The following is a 26150-nucleotide window of genomic DNA, read 5'->3' as shown; positions in this document are numbered from 1 at the left end:
GCATATTCAAAAGCAGAGACATTACTTTGCTAACAAAGGTCCATCTAATCAAGGCTATGGTTTTTCCAGTGGTCGTGTATGGATGTGGGAGTTGGACTGTGAAGAAGGCTGAGCGCCGCACCAAAGAATTGATGCTTTTGAACTGTGGTGTTGGAGAAGACTCTTTAGAGTCCCTTGGACTGCAAGGAGATCCAACCAGTCCATTCTGAAGAAGATCAGCCCTGGGTGTTCATTGGAAGGACTGATGCTAAAGCTGAAACTCCAGTACTTTGGCCACCTCATGCGAAGAGTTGACTCATTGGAAAAGACTCTGATGCCAGGAGGGATTGGGGACAGGAGGAGAAGGGGATGACAGAGGATGAGATGGCTGGATGGCATCACCGGCTCAATGGACATGGGTTTGGGTGAACTCTGGGAGTTGGTGACGGACAGGGAGGCCTGGCGTGCTGCAATTCATGGGGTCCCAAAGAGTCGGACACGACTGAGCGACTGAACTGAGCTGAACTGAATGACTAATGATGTTGAGCATCTCCTCATGTGTTTATGGATCCTATGAACATCTTCTTTGAAGAAATTTGTTGATTTTTAAGTTGGATTATTTGTCTTTTTACCATTGAGTTGTAAGAGCTCTTTATTTATTTGAGATAAAAGTCCTTACCCTAGATCTTCCTACTGTACCAAACAGAAAGGTAATTAAGAAAAAAAAAATTGACTTTTAAAAACAAGAATGCCCATGCTGTTCAATAGGGAATTGATAAACACATCAGCTACCAAAAGAGTGCAATCAGCTGTCAGTCAAACGAAGCAGATTTCTGTGCTAGCAGGGAAAGGTGATGGTGAGAACAAGGCAGGTTATGGAACAGCATGTCAAGTATAACCCAGTGTGTGTGTGTGTGTGTGTGTGTGTGTGTGTGTGTGTGTGTGTGTGTACATTACAGACACAAATATTTTTACAAGCAAAAAGTCTAGGGAAGGTTAGGGCCAAATTGGACAGTGGTGTCTCTGGAGGAAATTAGGCTGCTAAGAATTTTCACATCCTATTTTTGTGTTTTTTCCATTTCACATTGTGAATGTATTATTTTTATAATCAAGAAGGAAAACTCAGATATTACCACTTGACAGTTTTACTCAAGCAAAGTTGCATGAGGCCTGGGTAGAACTGTGCTGGAGTGGTCAGGACTCATCTCGGGTTTGAGAGCAAGAAGATAAATCCCGTTTTGACCCCTGTGCAGGCTTGAAACCTGCAGGAAGTCGCAGTTCTCAGACTTAACCACCAGGGGGCAGCAGGGGACCAGCCGATTTCTGCAAGAGGAAAGGGGGCGAATTTTTGAGCTGCCAGGGATATGGGAGAAGGAAATGGCAACCCACTCCAGTGTTCCTGCCTGGAGAATCCCAGGGACGGGGGAGCCTGGTGGGCTGCCATCTATGGGGTCGCATAGAGTTGGACACGACTGAAGCGACTTAGAGAGAGAGAGAGGGATATTGAGGGAGAGAGATCTGGGCCAAGCTGTTTGGAGCAGTGTCCACTGTGGGGTCAGGATGGGTCAGGTTTCCAGAGAGAGGAAGACCAGTTATGTGCCAGGCAAAGTCATTTGCTGCAGCACAAGGGGGAAACTCAGGCAGAAGCCCAGTGAGAGCTGAACAGGGTGTGGGTGTCTGGGGAGGGTGCGGGGAGGGGCTACAGTCCAAGGACCAGACAGACTCACATCCTGTCCTGGGGCAAAGCCTCATCTGCCGCCTGGTTGGTATAAAATTTTCAGAAGGCCTGGCTCAAGGTGCTGAGAGGTATAATAGGAGGCAAAAGACAGAGAGGGAATCATGAGGGGTGGGGGGAGGATGGCATTTCAAGAGCAGCACAGACCCAGGGAACTGTCACCCCCGCGGTAGGTTAAAAACGCTTAAGCACATCCCAGGTGTTTAATCATGACCCTCAGCTGGGGGACAGGCAGTATCATTTCCATTTTACAAGAGAGGAACCTGGGGTTTGGGGAGGGGGAGGCGACTCGCTCTGCCCCGGAGGACAGCTGATGAATAGTGAAGCTGCAGTCCTGCACCTAGTTGTCTGACCCAGAGTCCCTGCCAGGATGAACTGAAGGGGTGCTGAAATGGAGGTCACAGCAGGTACCACAATGCTGGACATACAAGGCAGGATTTGGATCCCAAATTGCCCCACAGGCTGCAGTAGCTGTGTGCAGAGGGGCGGCGGGGGCTGGGCCCTGACCTCTGCGGGTGACCAGAGGAAGGGGGGTGTTGAGCAGGTGGGCAAGGAGGATGCTACTCAGCTCCCAGCATGGAGGGCTTGGCATGGACCTTCACTTCCAGGACCAAGAGGGGGCATGTGGGAGGGGCATGGGCATGAAGTCAGGGCTCCAGCGGGGGAGGGTTTAGGTGGGGCAGAGGAGGCCTGAGAAGGGGGGGCAGGGGAGGGCCAGGTGGATGATCGTGCAAGGAGAGAAGGGACAGGTTGCCGGCCTGGCTCTCCTGGAGGTAGTGGAGGTAGCAGCAGGGCTTCCCTGGGAAAGACGCCCCCAGGGAGGTTTTCAAGAGGGCTGGAAGGGGGTGGAGACCTCCTGGGGGTTGTGTTCTGTGTTGAGTGGCTTGGCTTGAGTTCTAGCTTCTGCCCAGGTGTGCAATAACCACCGCAGCAGCTGCACTAGCTGATTATTGGCTCCAGACTACCCCAGGAAGGCTGATGGGCTCGTGTGAGGTGTGGGGCCCAGAGACCTGGGGGCTGAGGCAGGCCGGCCCCACGCCTGGCTGTCTTGGGCGGTGGCACAGCTGCCAGAGGCAGGGACTAAACCCTGGACCTGACATAGCCCTGGGCTGAGAGATGGGAAGAGGGCCTGGGAAGGGGCACAGGCAGAGGCTCTGCTGTCATCAGCTGTATGACCTTGGACAAGTCTGTCAACCTCTCTGGACCTTGGCTTCCTCTTCTGTGAACTGGGGCTCATCCTAGCACCGAGCTCACGGAGTCGTGGGGAAGACCAAGACTGACGATGCACGTGGCGGTCACGCAGCCCAGCAGCTGGCACGTGCATGCTGGGCAGACCTCACTCATTCATTCCACACTTAACCCTGTGGTGAGCCAGGCCACACCAGCGCTGCAGCTGCACAGACTGTGGGGGATGGTGCTGCATGAGGGCAGGGACAGGTCTGGAGGCCCTGCTCCCACGAGGCCCACGTACCTCCTTGGTCCAGCTGCCGTGAGCTCATCTCCTGCCCAGGAGTGGAACACAAAGTGGAGCGTGTAGGGCAGTGGATCCCCAGGGCCCTGGACCCCCTCTTCAGACGTGGTCACCATTTTGTCCGTCTCGCTTCAGCAACCCCCATCTATATTCTGGATTATTTGAGAACAAAGCCAAAGCCTGGGCTCTGTCTCGCTTCACCTTCAACACGCGTGTCTAACAGATGAGGTCACTTTTTGCACAACCCTCATCACAGGCCACTTTTCACAGGGCCCTCATCACACCTGACAAGACATGACTTCGCTCCACTGTTCGCAATACGAGGACAGGCTACGGTCAGTGTGTTGGACCTGTGTTTGGGGCTTGACTTCTCTCACCCACTGGGTGGTTCCAGAGACCCCTGGCTCATGGCAGGGAGGTACAGCCTGTGGGGAAGGTGGCAGAGTCACATGAAGTCCATGGCCCTCTGGCCGGGAGTTTCCTCCTCTCTAAAAGTGACCCTTGGCTAACAGGAGTCAGGGAGAGGGGCTGCCCTCGGGGCTCCCTACCCCCTCAGTACTCCCAATGGTCTGCAGCCGTGCATGTTTGTGGTATGTGTGTGTAAGTGTGTCTGAGAGTGTGTGAGTGCACGTGTGTCAGTGTGTGGATATATGTTAGTGCAAGCAAGTACAAAGAGGTATGTGAACGTGTGTGTGTGAGAGAGAGATGGGGAACCACAAGCCCAAGCCTCTAACCGTTCTGCAGAAATGTGGAGAGGTGTGAGGAGGGGCCTTTGTGCCCGAGGACAGGCTGTTCCTGGCTCCAGCCAGAGTGCCAGGAACAACCAAACGCCTGCCTCCGGCTGCAGGAGCCCTTCCCCAGTCGTCACCGCCTCCACGTCACCTTCTCTTGCCCCGTCTCCCCTCCCAACACTATGTGGGAGGCGGGTCAGGGAGCAGCTGGGGTGGCCTTTGGATGCCCAACCTTAGGTTGTGGGGAGCTGGGGTCCAGTTGTCTGGGAGCAGGCAGGACCTGACTCCCCACCCAGGTCATCACGTGGCCCAGACCTGGCTCACCCCTAGTCGTCTGCTGAAGGCCTGAGCGCGCTGGTGGAAAGGCACTTGGAGTCTCTGGCTGGAATCAGAAAAAGCACACGGCATGGAGATGGAAGGACCCGTCTGCCAGTCTGGGGCATCGCAGCCTTCCCCAGGCCTCAGTTTCCCCACCTGCTGTACTGTTCTCTGCCCTGGCTCCTGCCCTGACCGTTAGGAGCACATATGAGCCCCGAGGGACAGGAGAGGCGTGTGCCTGAGGCCAGGGCCCAGGGCAGAAGCCGCATGGCAGCAGGAGCCAGCAAGAGGAGGTGCATTCGGCACAGGGCACCCTCTGCAGCCTGCGGTCGGTCCTGCGTGCCCCAGCTCCACGCATGTGTTTCAAGAAGAGGGTGGTGCTAGGAGCTTTGCCTGGGCCCCACGAGGGTCCCCTGAGCCCCCAAGGCCTTTGGTGCTGAGGTGGTGGTGGGGGGTTGGTTGAGCACATATTCTCCATCAACTCCACGCTGGGGAACTGGCTGGTTTCCCTTCCCGGTGTCTGGTGTCTTACACCAAGGCCTTCATGGGCTGGAACTGCCCACTCCCCAAACCACCTCTGCCCGGGAGCCCTCCTCGCCCAACTCTGCAGCTGTGGGCGCAGCACGCTGCTCGGGGCTGAGCCCCGGCTCTGCCTCTGAAACACTGCACCAGGAGGTGACACCTCAGGGTTCAAATCCTGCTCTGTCGCCCAAGTGATCTCAAGTGAGCCCTTTTCTCTGGAGGCCTCAACTAGGGGTGTGAGGGTGGCGGAGGACACCAAGGGGAGAGAGGCAGGGGTGGGTCAGAGCTGGGCCCTCCCATCTGGGTCCACTGACGCCCCTTTCTGCTGTGGACTCTGCTCTCTCTACTCTCGGCTGCCAGCTGCTTCTGGACGTGGACATTAAGTTTAACCGGAAATCCTTCCTGTCCAGGGGAATTACTGGTTTCCACGGCTCCAGGAGATGTCGAAATGCAGGCTGTGCTTGCCTTGAATTTGTTTTCTTTCCACAGAAAACAAAGCAAAACAAACACCGGGGCACGTGCACAGGACACCCAAGGCGGAAAATCGAGTGTTAGACTTGACTCCTCGGGCCCAGGACGGGGTCGCTCGGCGAGTGAACAAGAGAACCAGCTTCCTGGGTTGGAGGCCTGGTGTCCCCGTGGACACCCTGTGTGATCTTTGGCCTGAGCCACAGACAGTGGGAGCAAGCGATCCACAGTGCTGGCCCCATACCCACCACCCTGCTGCCAAGCTGTGTGCAGGGTCTTGCGTTCACTGGGCTGACTTATCCGCACAACATCCCCATGGAAGCCACGACTCAGAGAGGCCAGAGCAACTGCTCCGGGTCACCCAGCTGTGGGAAATAGGACTGATCTGGAAGCCAGCATGACGGGGCACAGGGCCACTGCGATGGACGGGCTCCGAGTCCTCAGACCTGTATCGGGAGCGCAGCCCTCCTTGGGCTGCAGGTGGAGATGCCCTCTTTTGGGGGTTGATTCTCTTCCCCGCCCACTCTTCTGGACTGGATCCCCTCTCCGCTCACTGCTTGGCTGCAATGACACCCACCTGCCCTGCCCATCACTTCACAAAGCCTGAGGCCAGGCACCCAAAAGTGAATTCTTTCTTTGTGCCAGTAAAGGGAAAGGGCTTGATAGATTTCAGGATTCACTGTGCCCCCCAAAGAAGGCAAGGGATCCTGTTTCTGGAGTCAGGGACCTCTGTTCCTGCCTGTTCCCCACACTTCCCCATCTGTGTTTCCTGATCCCAAGGAGTTACATCTTGTTTTCTCTGCTCCATCTCAGAGGCTGCAGTCTGGAGGCACGGACTGGCCCATAGACATGTCGGAAACTAGTTGCCAAAATTTAAAAATTCCACGTAACAACCTGGACTTCTAGTCTCCCCTACCACCCACTTCCCACCACACCCCAGGCGGTGTATTCTTAGCAGCAAGTGCACGGAGCTGAGGATGTGGTGGCTGGCGGGGAGGTGTAGCTCCTTGCCCATGGTCTCCTCATTCCCATCCCCGTCAGCCCCATGGGAGCATAATGCCCACTTCCGAGCCTGGTGCTTCTCAAGCGTGCATGTGGGACTGACGAGGGAACACCAGGGAACCCAAGTCCGTGTCTCAGCATGTGTGGGGTGGGACCAGGCCTTCCGCAAGTGATGCTGGTGAGCAGTCAGGCCGAGAACCACAAGCCGCTGACCCTGAGTGGAGGGGCTCCGTATGCAGGTGGCTCCTTAAGGCTCACTGTGGCTCCAGGCTCTGTGAGCCATGGCCCTCGGGGAGAGCCCCACATCGAGACAGCCCAGCCTGGTCCTTGCTCAGAAGAAGGGCCCTCTGTTTCCTCTCCCAGGGACTTTCCAGGAGGTCCCGGACACTTGAGTCTGCTCACTGTGAGATACTCAGCATCTGAGGCCCCAATCCTGGGCTTGGAGAGAAGGCCAAATGGGAGCTGCAGCGGAGGCCCGGGGCTGCCGTCTCTGAGGAAGATTCTCTCCTATATATGGTCACCGGGAGCCCCGTTGCAGAGCGAGCCGTGACCTAATGTGCCGACAATCTCGCCCAGTCTGGGGCCCTGCCTGGGAAGGGCCCTCGCCCCGGAGAATGTCTGCTTGGGGACAGAGGGGCTGGGAGGAGGCGAATGCTCGGGGTAGAGACAAGGTGAGACAAGACATCCCAGACACCCAGAGACCAGGGGGCAGCCCCAAGGCCCCCCACCCCCATGGCCTCCTGCGTCTGTGAAAATGTCCAGCTCCCCACTGATGCTCTGTGTAGACAAGGAAACCCAGGAGCCTCTCTTGCTTTTAAAAGTTCTTTTAATAGAGCATGAAAAGGCTATATCTCTATAGGCAGGCCGTATACAGATTCTCCAGGAATAAGGCACACGACGGAATGCCATCCCAAGGGCGGCCCTTAGGAGAGGTTGGGAGGCTTCTCCACGCACCCTCCGAGCTGGCCCGCGGGTTCTGTTTGTCTTTTTAGCTGGACACACACATATTAACAGATACAGACACCGACAGGGTCACCACACAGGAGTGGAGGAGGTTGAACGGTGAAGTTGACAACAGAGAGCGGTGAGCTCCCGAAGACCGGACGCCTCCCAAACGTCAGGGTTAGTTGTCACTCTGGGCTATGATGTAGTGATGCTGGATTTAATATTTGTTCCAAGTAGATTCAAGTCCGTTAGATGCTGGAGGGCAGGTCTCAGGGCTCTGGGTGGCAAATCCAAGTTCAAAGAGCACAGGGCCCTGAGGGATGGCTCAGACGGCAAAGCTCCAAAGAGGGAGGTCGGAGAAATCCCCCTCCTGCTTCCTCTTCCCTCCCTGGGCCCTGCTGACTGGGAGCCCTGGACCAGGCCAAGGAAGCCATCTTTGGAGCTGGCCGGCTTATGGAGGGGCTACGTAGTCACGTGTCACCTCCTCCTAACCTGGCTCACTTCCGCCCCCCACAAGATTAATAACCATGATAACAAGATAATAATAAGAAGGTGCAAGAGAATGGATTCTAATGCTGTGCTATCCTCAGCTGAAGAGGCTCAAAGGGTTCACCATTCCCTTTTTCACTAAGTATCTAATAATAGCTTCCCTTACAAAAAGTAATACTTTCCCAAATACACATATGTATAAATACAGGACAGGAACACATGAATAAGTCTAAGCACTTGAATAATATGCTGGCTACCTAATACTGATATTTTCATCCAAAGAAAACAACAGAGAATAACAATAATATGGCTTAAAGAATTGCAAAGATTTTTTTTTCCTCATCAGAATTATGTACCAACTTCATATAATATTCTATGTAGACAATATTTCCTTCTTAATGTAATTCAGTTGTGCAGACTTTTTACAGACCAAAGCATAGTAAAAAACAAACAAAACAAAACAAAACAAAAAAACAAACCAAAAAGAAAAAAAAAAACAGGAAAAAGAGAAAAGTTCTCACCATAAATATTTTCTTGCGGCTCAACCAGAAGGTTTGCAAAAAATACTTCCAGAAATCTTCCTTTGATATTCTATTGCCCTCCTGAAAGCTCTGAAGTTTTGAAAATGCCTCTCTTTTTGTTTAACCTCAAAAATCAAGCAATCATATTTTTCTTTTTCTTTTTTTTTCTTAAAAAAAGCCCTCAAATATATACAGACAAAAATCACTGTGAAGTTTTCGGGAGAAGGTAACAAATTCAGTGTTGTGAGAAAAATTGGAAACCATGCAGAAATTTTAACATCCATGAATTTTCGTTTCAAAATACACACATAGTATTTTTTTCTTAAAAAAAAAAAAAAAAGGAATTCTGTGTCAAGTATAACTCAAAATAAATACAAATTCACAAGTAGAACTATTGAATTCTTCATACTGGGTAAACACGGTTATCTCCCAACTGGATCGCTAGACCTACTAACTGCAAGCGATTGTCCCTTTTGAATGTACTACAACCACACACTTTCCTGTCTCCTGGGCACCCAGGCCCTCTGAGCACTTAATTCTTACAGCACCAGCCTGGACAGCAGTGGTTCTCGCTGAGCCCAGACAGCTCCCCAATTCAGCCAAACAGTACCGGAGTGGGTGGTGCAGAAGGGCAGCCTCAGGGGGAGGCCCAGCCCCCGCTGGCCGGCTCTGTACAGATGGTGGGGTGCAGTGGCTGCCAGTTGGACAAGCCCACTGGAAAGGTCAGTTTGGGGTGATATCCCTTCCCCTCTTGACCTGTGGAACACCCTGGCCTCCAGGGGTCTGGAGCCTGGGTTCTTTCTAGGGTGTGGGCTTCCCCCACAACTGCAGCCCAGGCACTCTGAGACCAAGGTCCCCCCATGGGGCCAGGTCCCTGGAAATGTTGAGCCCGGTCCACACAGCAGAGACCAGCGCAACGTCCACCGAAACAAATGTTCTCGTTAGCAGGGCAGTCGTATGACTGACAGTAACAGCTTCCCCTCCGGGAAGGAGAGCCCTGGGCCAGGGTGACTCTGGCTCACCTTGACACCAGGGAGCAGGCAGGGAGCAGCCGGGAGGGCCTCCTCAGGGGTGGGTGGTGCGCGTGTTCACAGCCAGGGACCTGCACTCTATCCCTGTGGCCGGAAGGAGGCGGCTATGGGGCTCAGGCTGGAGCAAATACTCTCCTCTTAAGTGCTCAGAGGGCATGGCCTCCCCCACAAACCTGCCCTGCAGCCCTCTGGCTGCACACACACTCTCTCCATCTCTTCGTCTCACTCCCTGGACCCCTATAAACACTTCGCTGTAACTCCTCAGTTGTACAAAGCATTTTCATTTGAGAACAAAAGGCGACCGGACACAGGTTGGGTGTCCTTGAGCTGTGGTAAACACTGAATTTCAGGCCCATTTCATGGTCTGATTTTTTTTTTTCCCCCCACAGAGGCATAATGTTGGGGCAAAAATCAAGTGACTCAGCTCTGACAAGCCAGCTACCCCCCAGGAGAAAGGAAGGGTAACATAACAATAAAAATAGGGCTTCTCATTGGGAAGGTGATCCCTCCTGCTAGCTGGGACAGCATGGCCCTGGCCAGTGTGAGCGCCAAGAAGCCTCCCCGTCCCCTGGGGAGGTAGGAATCATCAACCCGGCTTTGTACAGAACCTTTGAGAGGTTCTGTAGCTTGTACTGGTGTTGCCTATGTAAGGGGGGGGGGACACTTCTTCATGTTTGCAGGGTAGGGGACAACAGGAAGAGCTGGGGTTTCAGGGACAAACAGGGAAGGACCGAGGTCCTTCCACATGACTTATTAAGTGACTGACTGGCTCCCGTGGCATACAGGATAGTGGGTTTACAGGACCTGGAAACCCTCTCCAAATAAAGCTCTCTGCTCTAGGACACGGTGTGCAGCCAGGACGAACCCCAGGACCTCAGAACACCTCTCTGCTGTCATTCTCTCACGGGATGAGTGGGGAAACGGAGAGATGAGAATCCTTCCCAAGACTCCACAGGGCATCACTGGCGGGGCCAGTATTAGAACCTGGGGCTTGGATCTTCCAGGCCTGTGTACTTCCTGCCAGAGTGGCTTCACTGCTGGGTTCTACAACCTCCGTCCGAGGGTGGCCCCCCAGCAAGGGTGGGAGGGGAAGAGGGAGGGAAGGAAATAGGACCAACAAAATCTAAGCAACAGGGGAGGCACGTGGCAGGGGTGAGGGGTGGAGGCGTGGCCTGACATGCACCAGGTCACACCTTGGAACCCTCTGCAACATTCAATGCCTCCCTGTCCCTGACCCCTGGGTTTGTGGGGGGTGGGGTGCAGCACCCAGGTGCCAAGCCAGTGACATTAGAGGCAGTCAGATTTGGGGCTCAAAGTGGCAGGGGGCAGAAGTGCCCACTCCCCAGCAGCTGCTGGAACAGGTGTCAGCTCACCATGAGTGCTGACTTGGAAAACTGGGGCTTTGCGAGAGTGGCTTTTCACACAGGGCGAACTGGAAGGTTCTGGGTGGGAGAAGGCGGCCTGGCTGGTCTCGGGGAGACAGTCCCCTGCAGGCTCTAGGATTCACAGTAAATTTAGTGCACTCGTGGCCAATACAAGGCTGCTCAGCCCAAAGGGAGTCTCAGAGGAGAGCCTGCGGGGGACACTAAGGACTCTGTGGGGTCCTGTGTGCTGACCTCTGCTCGCCCCGACCCCTTCACACAGACCCACATCCACTGTAGGGAGTCTCAGAGACTCAGCCTTCTGGGGGCACACAGCGACATCAGTAACACTGTCAACATACATGAGCCAAGAATCTAAGAGGCCACCCCCTAGATCTGTCAGCCTGCGAGGACCCCTCCGCACACGCGCAGGGGACATGCGGGGGTGGCGTCTTCTCTGGCGGGCAGGCGGGTGGGCGGCAAGGCCCGCGGCCAGGTCACTGTACGCGCCGGCAATAGTAGCCCAGCACCTTGCACTTCTCACACAGATGCTGGGGGTGCTCCTTGCTCTGGTCAGACACGTCCAGGCCGTCGGGCTTCTCCAGGGGTCTCTGCAGAGAGGAAGGAGGAAGCGAGCCCAAGGGTGGGGAGGAGGGGGGTGGAGAGAAAGAAACACCAAAGTAGGAGGAGTGAGACAGATGTGGAGAGAGGACAGGCAGACAGGAGGAAGGTGACAGGGACAGGGAGGGCGCAGAGAGAGGGCACATGAGCCTGTAATCAGAGGTTGCTTCCCAAAGCGCCCAGGACCCTTCCTGCCTCTCGCCTGCTGCAGGTAACACACGTGTCCTGTGGACTGAAGGGCACAGGCCGAGGCCTTGAGCTGGGAGCAGAGCTGTGGGAGGGCGTCTTGTACCCAGAGCCCCAGGTCCAGACACCACTTTGCCTACCACCTCCCAACACCCCACCCCCAGCCAGCACTCTCTGAGCCGCCACCACCTGAAGCTCACAGATGGGGCACAGACGTGATCCAGCTGAAGAAATGGAGGCCCCGCTCCAGGGAGACCCAAGCTACCTCCCCTGCTTCCCCGCACACACTGCTTCTTCCCAGGCCACTTGTCACCCCACATCTGCTCCTGTGGCCTCAAGACTCAAGGGGAGTTTAGGACATTCTCTGGTGGTCCAGGGGTTAGGATTCGGCGCTTTCCCTAAGGGGGCCCAGGGTCAATGTCTGGTCGGGGAATTAAGATCCTGCAAACCATGTGGTGCGGCAAAAAAAAAAAAAAAAAAAAAGACTCAAGAGTTCAGCCACGAAAAGGAATGAGTCTGAGTCAGTTGAAGTGAGGTGGATGAACCTAGGGCCTGTTATACAGATTGAAGCAAGTCAGAAAGAGAAAAACAAGTATCATATGTTAACACATGTATATGGAATCTAGAAAAATGCACCTATTTGCAGGGCAGGAATAGAGATGCAGATACAGAGAATGGGCTTGTGAACACAGCAGGGTAGGGCGAACCAAGAGTGGCGCTAACATATATGCACGGCCGTGTGTAAAACAGTCAGCTAGTGGGAAGCTGCAGCACAGCACAGGGAGCTCAGCTTGGTGCTCTGTGATGAGCTAGAGAAGCGGGGCAGCAGGCAGTGGGAGGGAGGCCCAAGAGGGAGTGGATCTGTGTATACACATAGCTGATTCTTGCTGCTGCACAGCGGAAATCAACACAACATTGCAAAGCAACTGCCCTCCAGTTTAAAGTAAATTTAAACATGGAGTTTAACCTGGATGGGGTCATGGCATTTCAGGCTTGGGGCAAGCAAGCCCTTAGCTCTATGAGGTCAGTAGCCAGTGTTCTGATTCATCCCGCACCCCGGGGCCTGCCCTGTTTATGGAAGACTGACGTCCAGAGAGAGGAGGTGACTTGTCAGACCTCTGATGCTGCTCACTCACAATGTGACCTCACAGAACCTCAGCTTCCACATCTGTTAAATGGGCCATTTTTGCAGCTTGTTTACAGGGAGGAGTCAGGCATCTAGATGTTTGTAAACTGAGGGGTGTTCAGCATGTAAAAGCACATTTCTATTACACGGGGGGCTTCCCTGCTCCCTCTGGTATTCTCAAAAGCTAGCTTGTTTCTCTGGAAAACATATGGAGGCTATTAAGCAGACGTTTTCTTGGCTGGCAGCTGTAGCCCCAGCCCAGAACCCCTACCTGTAGTGAGGTCCCCTGTACAGGACTTGGAGGGGACTCAAAGAAAGCTGGTCAGGGCCAGATGGCAGCCACATGCCAAGGAGAGGGGCAGGAACTGCAGGCTGGTGTGGGCCCAGGGAGCCTTGGTGCCCGTGACCAGGACCCAGGATGGTCCTAGAGGGAAGCTGAGTGTGAGCGCTGCCCCCAGGCAGGCTGCAGACTGCTCAAAAGGAGCACATCAGCTTGTCTGGATAATTATGCAGTGCCTGGCCTGCAGCTGACACTCAGAGCAGGTGGGGAGTGGACAAGTCAGAGGGCTCTGGGAGGTGACGGACTGTGGGTGGGCAGGGTTCTGATGCAGGGTCATAAAACGTCATTTCCGTGCTTCTAGGCCTACAGCCACATTGGGAAGACATAGAAACAGGGCAGGAGCCTTGGCCTCACCGCAAGAAACTTTTAGATGACCAGCTTTCTTGCCCAGGGGAGAGGAGAAACAGTTTGTCTTCATGTCAGACTTGGGCTCACACTACCTATGAGCTGTGTGACCTCTCAAAAGTCACTTAACCTCTCTGGGCCTCATTTTTTTCCATTTCTTTTGTTGTTTAATCTCTAAGTTGTGTCTGATTCTTTTGCGACCCATGGACTGTAGTCCGCCAGGCTCCTCTGTCCATGGGATTTCCCAGGCAAGAGTACTGGAGTGGGTTGCCATTTCCTTCTCCAGGAGATCTTCCTGACCCAGGGACTGAACCCACGTCTCCTGCATTGGCAGGTGGGTTCTTTGTCACTGAGCCACCAGGAAGTCCCCTTTCTCACCTATACAATAGGCTAATAAGGGTACCTGACTTCCCTGCTGGCTCAGACGGTAAAGCGTCTGTCTATAATGCGGGCGACCTGGGTTCAGTCCTTGGGTTGGGAAGACCCCTTGGAGAAGGAAATGGCAATCCACTCCAGTACTACTGCCTGGAAAATCCCATGGACAGAGGAGCCTGGTAGGCTATAGTCCATGGAGTCACAAAGAGTCGGACATGACTGAGTGACTTCACTTTCACTTTCAATAAGGGTACCTACTTGATAGGGTTGTTGTGAAGAGTAAATAAGTTAATACACGCAAAGTTACTAGAACAGTGCCTAGTACATAAAGAGCAAACTGTCTATTAGTATTAAGACCATGCATCATTGCTATTGTTATGTAGAAGGGGGCAGGCTGAGAACAGGGGAACCAGCTGAACCCTTGGGGAAACCCACTTGCAACATCCTGGCCATTCCCGTTCCTTGGCTGTGACCTGTCAGTGCCCCTTCCCTCCATGGGTCCTGGCTCAGCCCTGCCCAGGCGCTGGGTGGAGGAGGTGGGGAAGCTGTCAAGGCAACTCCCCTCTGCAGAGGGAAAACAGTCAGCAGCTGGGACTGATCACCCCAGGGCCACCCCCACCCCCCGCAGGGAGGCAAAGCCCATTCTTGTTTTCTTCTCCTGGAGGGCAGGGCCGGCAGGGGGAAGCCACAGCTGGAGTCTGACGGGAAACAGATGTAGTGGGGAGCAGGGAGAGGGGAAGTGGAGAGTTCTCAAGAGATGGATACCGACAGGTCAGAGCTCAGGGAGCAGGAGAAATAAAGCAGCCCCTCTCCACCGCAGGGGTTGGGGGGAGTCCAGGGGGGACAGATGCTCCAAGCCTCTCCTCTCAGTTCTTCAAAGGCTCCTGACTACTGGGGGGCCTGGCAGGGCCATCACCCCCTCTGTCCTGCCCCCAGCTTGCCACTTCCCTGAGGAAGAAGAGCCCTGTGACAGGAGATTGGGGAGTAAAGCAAGGGCAGACTGGGGTCCCAGGCCCCCTTGACTGGCTGAATGACCTCACTCAAGTCCCTTCTTCTCTCTGGGTCTGTCTCCCTGTTGCACACAGTAGGTGCTCAACAAACAAGCACAGAATGACTGGGAGAGGGAAGAGCAGAGCCACACATGCTCAGAAGATTCTCCTGCTTTTGGTCCAGAGACTCTTTTCTGGAGGTGATGATCAGGGAGGCGGTGCTTGCACTGAGCTTTCAGGTTGGAGACAATGAAATGAAACGGATGAGGCTGCTGCCAGCCTGGGGGAATGGTGGTACAGCCCTGGCCTCTTGGAAGGGGTACTAAGGCAATACAGGGGCAGGGTCAAGGAGGCTGGAGCCACTGCAGGGAGTTGGGCCCCGGTGGACTTGGGTGCATGGACTGGACCCCTCTCATGGTCACGGGCCGTGAGAGTCATTGGGACTGAGCCTCCCAGACCACCAGCACAGACTCCGGCACCATACATCTGAGTTCTGGCAGGAACTGGCCTATCCCCGACTCCTGCCCCAGCCAGCCGGCCTGACCTGCACTTGCTGCTCCCCCCTCCCCTGCACCTGTCCCCTGCAGGTGTTCTCGGCTAGCCCCACCCTTCATGAGTTTCAGCTTCTCTACTGAGCTTGGGTGAGTCACTTATGCCCTTTGCCACAGTCTTCTCCTCTGTAAGATGGGGAGACAATAGAGCTGACCTCCTGGGATGGCTGAGAGGATAAAGGGATAAAACATGCAGAGGAGTGCCTGGCCACTGCACACTGCTGTCAGGATCTTCCCGAGTCTCCAGCGGCTGAGGCTCACCTGCAGCCTGGCATCCTCCCTCCTGCGCTGGGACCCCAGGGGTGTGCTCCAGCCCACCCAGTTCAAGGAGTGCAGTGCTAGGCCCACCTGGCCTCAGGACCGGGCTCCAAAGACAGGTGCAAATTCAATTCCAAGGCCCCACGTCTATGTGGGGGCCTTGGAAAGGCCGCATGACTTCTCAAGATTGCAAATTCACTCCCAGTGAAGCAGGATGAACAGGACACCTGGTCTGCAGGCAGAGCACACAGGAAGGGTGTACAGGGGCTCAGCAAATGGCACCCAGAGCACGGCCACACCTGTGACTCAGGCCAGGATTCTCTGAACACCAGTAGGTAACCCTGTCTAATGGAATCCCATCCCTTGGGTTGGAGAGGAAGCTCCTGGCAGCGCCCTGACCTTCACCTTCCTTTAGAACCTACACAGACCAGTCAAGCAGTCCTCAACAGAATGTGTCCAGCGAGGGAAAGAAGGAATCCCTCTGATAGCACTGGCCACGCCCCAGGGCCCTGGGCGCCTGTGTTGATGGTTGGACATTATGGGAGGTGCCTTTGGACTGGGGTCCCAGACCTGCTTAGGAATTGCCAGGAAGACCTCGGGAGCCTGGAGGCTGAGGCTTCTTTACCCTGCTCGCCTTCAGCCCCATCCCTGATGTGCTCCAAAACATGTGCACGCCACATATCTGTGCCCCAGCTACTGGGTCACCAAGCCTGTGTTGGCGCCCCAGGGCCTCAGTGTCTCCCTCGGTGTCATTAGGCCGTGGACCAGGCCCCTGCACTATGGAGCTCCTCATCAGCTGGGCTGTGTGGCCAGCTTCTCATCTATTTGCCTGGGAGCCACAGGGTGGGTGCTGGGAACCATGGAAACCCAGCAACAACGGAGGCCTGCACAAGAGTCACAAAATCACAGAATAGTTCAGCCACGAGAGCGCTCCTGGACGACTCCCAGACCTCCTAGTAGGACAAAGACCAAATTCTGGGTCACAGTCTCTGAGCCAGCCCCTCCCTCCAAACTCCCTCTAGCTTCCCTCCTCGGCTCTCCTGTCCTCTCCACTTTGTACATGCTCTTCCCTCACCAGACGTGCACGCTGCTCTCTGCCACCCCCATGCCAGTCTAGTCCCCTCGGTCTGCCGACCCTCCACGGCCCCTTCAGAGCTCAGCCTGACACTACTGCCTCGGGGAGCCTCCCCCACCCTCTGGCTTCCCTTTCCCTGTGCCCTCCTCCACCCCCTGCTCCTGCCATCCTCAGGAGAGACTTGCCCTACCCCCAGCTCCTCAGTACCCGACTCCCTCACCAACTCTAACCTTCTCTCCCGACACCCCTTGGCCACACCCTGGACTTGGTCTTGAGAAACACGCTCTCGTGGCAGCTCTCAGCTCCTCTCCTGAACCCAGTCCTGGCCCCATCTCTCTGTCAGGGCTCCTCTGGCTTCCTTTCCTGACCAACTAGCTGATGCCCCCGGACCAGGCGTTTCCAAAAGCACACTTTTCCAAATATGCCCCAAACTTGGCCCTCTTCCCTCTGAAACACTCTCCTGGCGCACCTCGGCCCTCAGCCCGTGCGCTGTCTCGCTCGCACCTGCGTACAATGAACACTGCTGGGCAAGGAGCAGAAGTGAGCTGATGGCTTTGGTGACAGTTACAGTCTCGAAGCTCCCCTGGGCTTGGATGCTGCTGGCCAGTCTGGTTATGTTTTCCTGGTAGACCTGCTTCCTCCCTCATCCTTCAGCAAGCTCACCATACCCCTCCTCACCCTGGCTTTTAGCTGAAAACTTCGCATCCCATTTCACTGAGGAGACAGAAGCCTTGGAAGTGAAGTCCCCTTCCCTGCTCCATGTCCCTCTCCAGGCATCCTCCACCTCCCTCCCTCCTGGGCCGACCATGAGGCATGCCTCTTGTCCCAGTATCACCAGGCTTTTACTTTCTTCTGGGCCACCCTCATTTACCCATAACATGCTCCAGGCTCTCTCACCTTATAACATCCATCTCAATGGCCTGTCTCTACTCCAGCTATGGTCCCATCTCTCTGCTTCTCTCCACAACCAATGCCCTTTGAAAAAGTGGACAGTGAAGGTATTTCCTCTGCGGCCTGGCCCAGGGAACCTCTGCCACCAGGACCACCACCCTGGCCGACAGATCCCCTCGTGAATCAAAATCTTCACTCCGCTTATGCCTGACCTGCAGGGTGTTGACTTCAGTGGTTCTCAGACCTGGGTGGCAGCTCAAAAAATCCTCCAGGTAAAAGTAAAAGCTTCGGGACCATCTCCTTGTTACCAAACCTCAAGGCCCTTCTCCGTGGTCATGACAGCTGACAGCTCAGCAGCAGCCACTGCCTGAGCCCGGGATGGCGCTCCCTCCCGCCTCGGGGACTCCTTGCATTGTGGCCTTCCTCACTGGATGCTCCTCCTTCATCTGACCTCTGGATGCTGGGACTCCACAGCACATGGTCTGGGGAATCCCTTCTCTACTTTGTCCACATTCTGCAGGGAATCTCATCATTCCCTAAATACCTTTTTAGGCCAGTGGTACCCAATTATCGGTAAACCACCTTGAATTCTTACATGAACTTCAGAAAAACAAACCCAGCTGCCTTCTTGACATCTTGACCTGGATTTACATGTAACATGTAACAGAGGTCTCTTGCCTTTATCTAGAACACCTATGTCCCACCCCAAGCTGCCCCCAGCCCAGACTGCCCACCGTGGTCATGACCACCTCCATCCACTCAGGAGCTCAAGCCAGAGTGTGACTGTTTTCCTGGGTTCCTGGCCTCACCTCACCATCCACATCCAGTCCCATGACGTTCTGTGTCAGACCCCGGGGCAGCCCCACAGACTTCCTATGGCTTGCCTGGCATTATTGCCATGCCATTGCCTACTGGTCTCCCCACGGCTCCCAGCCCTTCTAAACCAATCTCTACACACAACCAGAGTAATCATCTGTAAATGAAGCTGTTTCTTGGTGTTACCCTGTGCTGCTGCTGCTGCTGCTAAGTCGCTTCAGTCGTGTCCGACTCTGTGCGACCCCATAGACGGCAGCCCACCAGGCTCCCCCATCCCTGGGATTCTCCAGGCAAGAACACTGGAGTGGGTTGCCACTTCCTTCTCCAATGCATGAAAGTGAAAAGTGAAAGTGAAGTCGCTCAGTCGTGTCTGACTCTTAGTTACCCTGTGGGGTCCCCCAAATTCCTCTGGGGACTGTCCCATTAGTTCTCCTAATCCTCCCACTCCACCCTCCTGCTCCTTCACTGAGCTCTGAGCCTTGAGTAGCCCAAGTCCAACAGCCTCAGGGCATTTGCACCTGCTCTACCCTCTTCCCAGGATGGCCATCCACCCTCTCGTGACAGGTGTAGTTTCCCAGAGTAAATGCCTCCTCCTCTCTGCAGCCTGCAGTGAGTGGGACCTCCCTGGGGTGATCCACCTCAACCCCCTCCCAGTAGGGCAGCAGGCCCTTGGCCACCAGCCCTGTTGCACAGTCCCAGGCACCCAGCAGCTGCCTTGTGTACAGGCGCCAACTGGGCAAATGAACCAATGAAGGGCGCTTTTCTACGGCATTCCGCTGCCCTCTCATCCCTCTTTGTGTCACAGTCGCACCTCCAGTTCATTCCTTCCAAAATTCACTTGGGTCTGTGGTCTCAGGGTCTTGGTATGGTTTGCCCTTTATCCTCCCTCCCTGCCTGGGAAAACAGGCCCTCTCTCTCTCCAACCGCCCCCACCTCCCATTTCCGATGAGACAAGGAAAGGAAAGGGCTCACTTGGATAGATGTGGCCAGCAGCGTATGAAGGAGCAAACTGAAGCTCAGTAAGGAAAAAGGTAACCAACCCTCCTCTATCTGTTCTAGATAAAGACCCTTGAATACATCCCACCTGCTCCCCTGTTCCTCCTCCCACTCGGAACATTCCCCTGGCCCCACCTGCCCCCTGCCCCCGCCTGCTCCCTGCACCCCCGCCCCTCACCTGCCCCTGCCTGCTCCCTGCCCCCGCCCCTCACCTGCCCCCGCCTGCTCCCTGCCCCCGCCCCTCACCTGCTTGTGCGGGTACACGTTAATGTGGCACTTGATACACTCCTGCCCCATGTTGGCCCAGGAGTTGCCGCTCATCCATTTTCTCTTGCACTTGGGACACTTGTACTCGCCGAAGCAGCGCTTTTTGCCCTGGTACGGGGTCAGACCCTCGCCTTTGGGGCGTGCCTAGAGGACAGGAAGCAAATACAAGGGATTGGGGTCCATGCGGCCAAAACAATGCCCCACCGGGTCCCCACGGTCTCTCCCTTCAGCCTTCATGCCCTACGTCCCCAGGTGCGGACATGGGGACACCTTTTTGTCCCAGGTCCAGAGGACACCAGTCAGCCCAGAGCTCACGTGGGGATCCCAAGGCTGGGAGACTCGCATGGGAATGAAGAATGGAGCTGGTGGTGGGTTTTTACAGTGAAGAAAGCAAGTACTTGCTGGTGGTGAGGAATGACTCTAACGCCGCTGCCATGAAGGGGCAGCTGGCAGGCACATACCTACCAACACATGGCCCAGGGTGGAGCAGTTTAAATGGCCCCTGAAGGGGCAACGTGGGCAGAACACAACCTCGGAAGCAGTGAAAGCGTGTCTCTCCTCAGCCCTGCTCCCAGCCACCTGCTCCCTTACTCGGCAGCTGTGCTAATTTCTTTTAGACCACCCCAAAGATGGACTCTCCATTTTCAAATGCATACAGCATATACACTCCTAAAGGAGACCAGTCCTGGGTGTTCACTGGAAGGACTGATGCTAAAGCTGAAACTCCAATACTTTGGCCACCTCATGCGAAGAGCTGACTCATAGGAAAAGACCCTGATCCTGGGAGGGATTGGAGGCAGGAGGAGAAGGGGACGACAGAGGATGAGATGGCTGGATGGCATCACTGACTCGATGGACGTGAGTCTGAGTGAACTCTGGGAGTTGGTGATGGACAGGGAGGCCTGGCATGCTGCGATTCATGGGGTCGTAAAGAGTCGGACACGACTGAGCGACTGAACTGAGCTGAACTGAACGGCATATACATACGTACGCACATCCTTTCGTTTCCCTCACTCATATGGAGACAGATTATACAGTTGGTTCTGCATCTTCCCTTTCTCACTTAATAATAATCATAGACATACATATATAAAATATTTCCCCCAGATCAATCAGTACAAACAGAGCTGCTGTATTGTGTTAAGAGTAGCATACTATGTAACTGCGCAAGCTTTAGTGCTTTCTCATCACTACTACAACTGTCTAGATTGTCTCTTCTATTACGAGCAGTGCTGCAATGAATAACTTTGCATATATAAATGTGTGTGTGTAGATGGTAAAGAATCTGCCTGCAATGCAGGAGACCCAGGTTCAATCCCTGGGTTGGGAAAATTCCCTGGAAAAAGGAATGGCAACCCACTCCAGTATTCCTGCCTGGAGAATTCAATTCCACGGACAGACCATGGGGTCACAAAGAGTTGGTCGCAACTGAGCAACTAACACTTCCATGTGAGTATATATAATTTTGGACATATGAGAGTACATTTGCCCAGTAAGTTCCTAAAAGTGAAATTGCTGGGTATATGGATATGTGCACTTTTCATTTTTAAAGATGACAGTTACCATTAGCATCCTTTCCCCACCCCAAGCTGCAGTTGTATCAATTTAACATTCCAACTCATCAATAGTTTTCATCATTGCTAATCTAGGGTAGCTTTGACTTCTATGATATGTATTACAAACAAGACAGAATTTTTGCATTTAAGAATCATTTGTGTTTCCTTTGTGATTCTTTTTTTTCTGCTGGGGTTTGATATTTTTCTTGTTGATTTGCAACTGTACTTTATATATTAAAGAAACTAGCTCTCTCCTAAATGGTGTTTTTTTTAAAAGCATTTTTACTGAGATACTATTTATATAGCTAATATTTCACCCATTTAATGTGTACAGTTCAATGGGTTTTGGTATATTCGCAGTTATACAACCATCACTACAGTCTAATTTTAGAACATTATTTGTTACTCCCCCACAGAAACTCTGCATCCATTAACAGTCATTCAACGTCCAACCCCCACTTCCTCATCCCACCTAGGCCCAGGAAACCACTACTTTAACTTTCTCTCTATAGGTTCCCTGTTCTTGACATCTCAGGTAAGTAGATCATAAGATGATTGCCCTCTTGTGTCTGGCTTCTCTCACTCAGCGTGATGTTCATCTACATTACAGCATGTATCCGGACTTCATTCCTTTTTGGTGCCAAATAATATAACATTAGGGTTTCTCAGGTGGCTCAGCTGTAAAGAATCTGCCTGCCAAGCAAGAGACACAGGTTCGACACAGGGAACACAGGTTCAATCCCTGGTTGGGGAACTGGGATCTCCCGTGCCGCGGGGCAGCTAGGTCTACATGCTGCAATGGCTGGGTCCACACACTCTGGAGCCAGCACAGCACAACTAGGAAGCTCGTGCATGGCAGCTAGAAGGATTCACACAATGCAGCGAGGATCCTGCGCGCTGCAGCTGAGACCCGAAGCTGCCAAATAAATAAAGCAAGAAGTGTTTTAAAAAAGAAGTCCTGTGCTATGAGACAGTGTGCCTCCATAGTAATGTTTCCCTGGGTATTTGTTTGTTCCCAAAGTAGTGCCTAACAGTCAAGAACACAGACTCTGGATCCAAACCCTGGTTGTGACCCTGGGCAAGTTACTTCACAAGATTAGCGACAGAACTACCACAAAAGCCTGTTCCAAGGATTAAGTGAGGCAGAACACTCAGAACAATGTCTGGCAAATAAAACAGGAGGATTTGTTAGTATTTACTAATGGAGAACAACAGCGGTATATAAGATAATACCTTCTTCCTCCAGTAATCATGTGTTTTTCACCCAGGCACCATTCCCACTATTTGGTGACAGCCTACTAGAATTACAGACAAAATCCTAAAAAGGGGCATACATGCTGAATGTGTAAATCTAAACTTAGAAGGTGACAGCAACGCTGCCCAGGTCTTTTGGGCCCACTGCCTTATGTCTGGATCCTTACTGGCCTTCCTGGCAGCCGTGATATCCTGGGGGGAAGACTCCGCCTGAGCTCCGAGGCAGCGTTGACTCTCAGCACTGATCAGATTCAAGGGAGAGACCAGTTATGCCAGAAGGAGCGCTTTGCATGTGGTCAAGGCCCAGGGTCCAATCAGTGTGCAGTAGGGAGGCCACCTTATGACTCTGAAGATGCTCTGAGTTGTGCTGGTCTCAAGATAGGGACACTGCAGTAAGCCCTCCAACTGCTTCTGGGGGGCACCTTTTCTCCCTGGTTCCTGGTGCCCAACTTCCACAGCCTCCCTTCTATAGTAATCCTGAAATAAGAGACTAGATGAACTCAGCCTCATGGTCCTTGTTCTTAAAGTGAAAGTTGCTCAGTCGTGTCTGACTCTTTGTGACCTCACGGACTATACAGTCCATGGAATTCTCCAGGCCAGATAACTGGAGTGGGTGTCTGTTGCCTTCTCCAGAGGATCTTCCCGACCCAGGAATTGAACCGAGGTCTCCTACATTGCAGGCGGATTCTTCACCAACTGAGATATCAGGGAAGCCCAGAAGTGAAAGTGAAAGTCGCTCAGTTGTGTCCAGTTTTTTGCAAACCCATGGACTGTAGCCTGCTCTGCTCATGGAATTCTCCAGGGAAGAATACTGGAGTGGGTAGCCGTTCCCTCCTCCAGGGCATCTTCCCAACCCAGGGATTGATCCCAGGTCTCTCACGTTGCAGGCGGATTCTTTACCATCTTAGTCACAAGGGAAGCCCTTGAAAGGCACCTACATTTCACAGGGGAACCAGGATAGGCATGGGGTGCCGCACCAATGGTAGGATTCCAGGCTCCTTGGTGGAAGTGGGGGTGGTTCTTCCCCAGCCAGACCCACCCTGAGATCTGGTTCTGCAGGCCTCTTGGTTCAGAGATGGATGGGACCTGGCACCCGACCTCATACATCTGGGGCCAAGGGCAGGGGTCAAGGTGTCAGAGGTGGGAGTCGAGGTATCCTGGGGCACTCAGCAGCACAGAGCGTGAGGATCGGGGCAAGACTGATGATGCAGTACCCCCAAAGTCTCTGCTTCAGAAATGAACAAGAAGGAAAGCTACACAAATAAAGAAGATACTGTGTGTGCACCAAAGGAAGAAGCAAGAAGATGAGAGACGAGCAAGGGGTAAGGCGGGAAGTATTGCCACGCTGTGTAACCAGAAAACCAGCCATTCCAGAGCCTTCCATCAGGGACTCTAAGTGGCCAGGCAGGTCCCAGGGACAGGGGCTTCTGCCGGACCAGCACACCTTTCCCAAACAACTGTCACCAGGCCAGGCACCAGGAGGGCCAGCTCTGACTCCCCACCATACAGGACGTGGCTCAGATCTCAGATTTCAGGACCAGATGCTAGCAATGACATATTCTGTCTCTACCTGTGACTGTCTGGGGGACCTTCAGCAAATCATACAACCTCTCTGTGCCTTGGTTTCCAAAACCAGAAACCTGGGATGATAATGGGCCAGCCTTCCCAGGGCTACTGGAGGAATTTGATGCATTCATACTGATGAAGGTCTTAGCTCGGTGGATGGACATTGCAAGTGCTCAGTAACCATTAGTGATTTCAGTAGCATTCACTTCTGGACCTTGTACAGGGAGAGGGAGCAGGTATGTTCCAGGTGATGTGGAGACCGGGGCTGAGACCACTGAGCATAAACTGTAAGAGGGAAGTCCTAAAGATGAGAGGAAAGCCTAGGGAGAGGCTGGGCTAACCATCCCGGAGTTGCAGTTGAGCAGGGAAGGCGCAAGCAAAAGATGAACAGCATTAGGTGTCTTCACCTGCTGGAATCCTCGGAGAGAGAGCCAAGAAAAGTACAGAAGGGCTGTGAAAGCTCTGCAGATGTTGTGGAGAGGACAAAGAGAAAAGGGAAGAGAACAGGTTTTTACGAAGCACCACCTGTGGGCTAGGCTTTGTGCTCATGGCTCCACGGCCTGTTCAGCTCCCATTTAACTCTTCCCATAATCCTATGGGGCAGGGAATATCATCGACCCTCTTAACAGATGGTGAAACTGAGGCACGTGGAAGGACTTGCCAAAGAGTTTCCAGAGTACAAGGGCAGGAGGTCAGGCTCAGCAGGCTTTTCCACGAGCCTACAGTTAACTCGCTCTTTCTGTCTGTCATTCCCAAATGCATCCACACCATGAAGCAGAGGCCTGCACTCAGGAGGAAAAATCCCCAGGCCTCCAGTTCAGCCTAGCCCAGTGGCTTTGCCCTCCTGTGGGTCAGAAGGGGAGAGATGACCTGTAGGGCAGGGACAGGGAGGCAGGGGATGGAGGGGAAGGCAGGTCAGCAGGCAGCTCTGGGTAGACAGCGGCCTCTTCCCGGAAGGGCTCCGTCCCATTGTGGCTGTGCTTACAGACGAGGGCAGGGCCAAAGGGAGTAAGAATTTTGGATGGGACAAAGACTTCCCTACCCCCAACACTTCCCCCCGCCGCCTCTCCTCCCAGAAAGGCACGGCCTCTGCTCATAAACGTCAGTGTGAGCAGTGACTGCTGACAGCCTCACAGGGGCCGCCACCCACCCCGGCTGGGAAGGAAGCCAAGACTGACTGGGCTCTCCTGACCTGGGCCCCTGCCACGTTCCCCTCTGGGGGATCACGTGTGCCAGGAACCCAGGCAAAGCTCAGTGGGGCTCAGGAGCCAGCCCTCTTACACAGACAGGGCCCCCTAAGGACCAAAGAACCCAAGGGACTTGGCTCCAGGACACACAGCCAATCAGGGACTGAGCTGAGACCCTCTGACCTCCAGATCAGGATAGAATCAGCATGGAGGGCAGCCTGGGAAGTGAGAGATGGTGGCTGGCATGGAGGTGGGAAGGAAAACTTGTGCCAGGGAGCAGCCAGGGCAAAGCTGGGCAGAGGGTAGGGGGTGGGGTGTCATCCAGGCATACCAGAAGCTTGGGGAGAGATGCAGATGATGCTGACACTACCTGGACACTTCTTGGGGGGTGGCTCAGTGTTTTCTTTCCAACAGCTCCTGAGATTTCCTGTGTGGCTGACCAATAGGTAGTGAGCTCCCTGTCACTAGGGGTATGCAAGCAGTGACTGGGTGAACAACTATTAGGGATACTGCCAAGGGGACTTTTGCCCTGGTCAGACAGTGGGACCAGGTCACTCTGAGGACACTTCAACTCTGCAGTCCTCCCAACTCTTCTTGCTGGTGAAGGCCAACCAGGCAGGTGTGGAAAGGGAACCCACTCAGAACTGCTGGGGGTGGAGGCCAAACAGGAACATTGCCTACTGCAGTTCCATAGTGCAACTCGGCAGCAAGGTTTCAAACTTGAGAAGATGTCCATTCCTCCCCCCCAGCAAATCTATACCTGGGTGACCATTCTAAGGAAATAAAAGATCAGAGATGCAGACCACAGGGGAGTTCAAAGATGACCATCACATCACGGTTTATGACAGTGACAAGCTGGAAAAAGCTAATGCCCTGGTTCCCTTCATGATGTTACACCCATTGGACAAATGACAACAAAACCATTAAAACATTTATGAGGATTTCTTAAAAAGGGTTTGGGAAAACATTTCATAAGAAAGCAGAATAAGCAATCAAATATAGTCTGCTCCCAGAGTAAAACTATAAAAAGAAAAAATGTGTGCAAGAAGAGGGTAGGAGGGAAATCAGTCAGAAACGTTCGGAGGTTGCCTCTATGAGACAGGATGCTCTGCTCTAAATAATTGTCTCAAATGAGTAGGTAGGTATTTAATAAACGATGGCCCTGACTTGCAGGCCCC

General features: G+C 53.7%; 1 protein-coding gene across 4 annotated transcripts in view; it reads right to left on the bottom strand.

Moving 5' to 3' along the window:
• Positions 1–1108: 1108 nt before the first annotated feature.
• ZCCHC24 (zinc finger CCHC-type containing 24) overlaps positions 1109–26150 on the bottom strand; it is a 72665-nt gene continuing 47623 nt past the window's right edge. Inside the window, exons 3-5 of one of the 4 annotated variants that reach the window (XM_040242611.1) lie at positions 19389–19553; positions 17337–17414; positions 11107–11184 (exon numbers count right to left, since the gene is read on the bottom strand). In XM_040242611.1, the coding sequence (XP_040098545.1) occupies positions 17352–17414; positions 19389–19553 (228 nt within the window). In that variant the 3' untranslated portion in view covers positions 11107–11184; positions 17337–17351. Of the gene's footprint in view, positions 1303–7034; positions 11185–13764; positions 17415–19388; positions 19554–26150 lie in introns of those variants that run through there. The other 3 variants (XM_040242612.1, XM_040242609.1, XM_040242610.1) reach the window with 3 other exon arrangements.

This window comes from Oryx dammah, unplaced genomic scaffold (assembly GCF_014754425.2).
Source record: "Oryx dammah isolate SB20612 unplaced genomic scaffold, SCBI_Odam_1.1 HiC_scaffold_6, whole genome shotgun sequence".
NCBI lineage: Eukaryota > Metazoa > Chordata > Mammalia > Artiodactyla > Bovidae > Oryx > Oryx dammah.
This window is presented reverse-complemented; position numbering and strand designations above follow the sequence as displayed.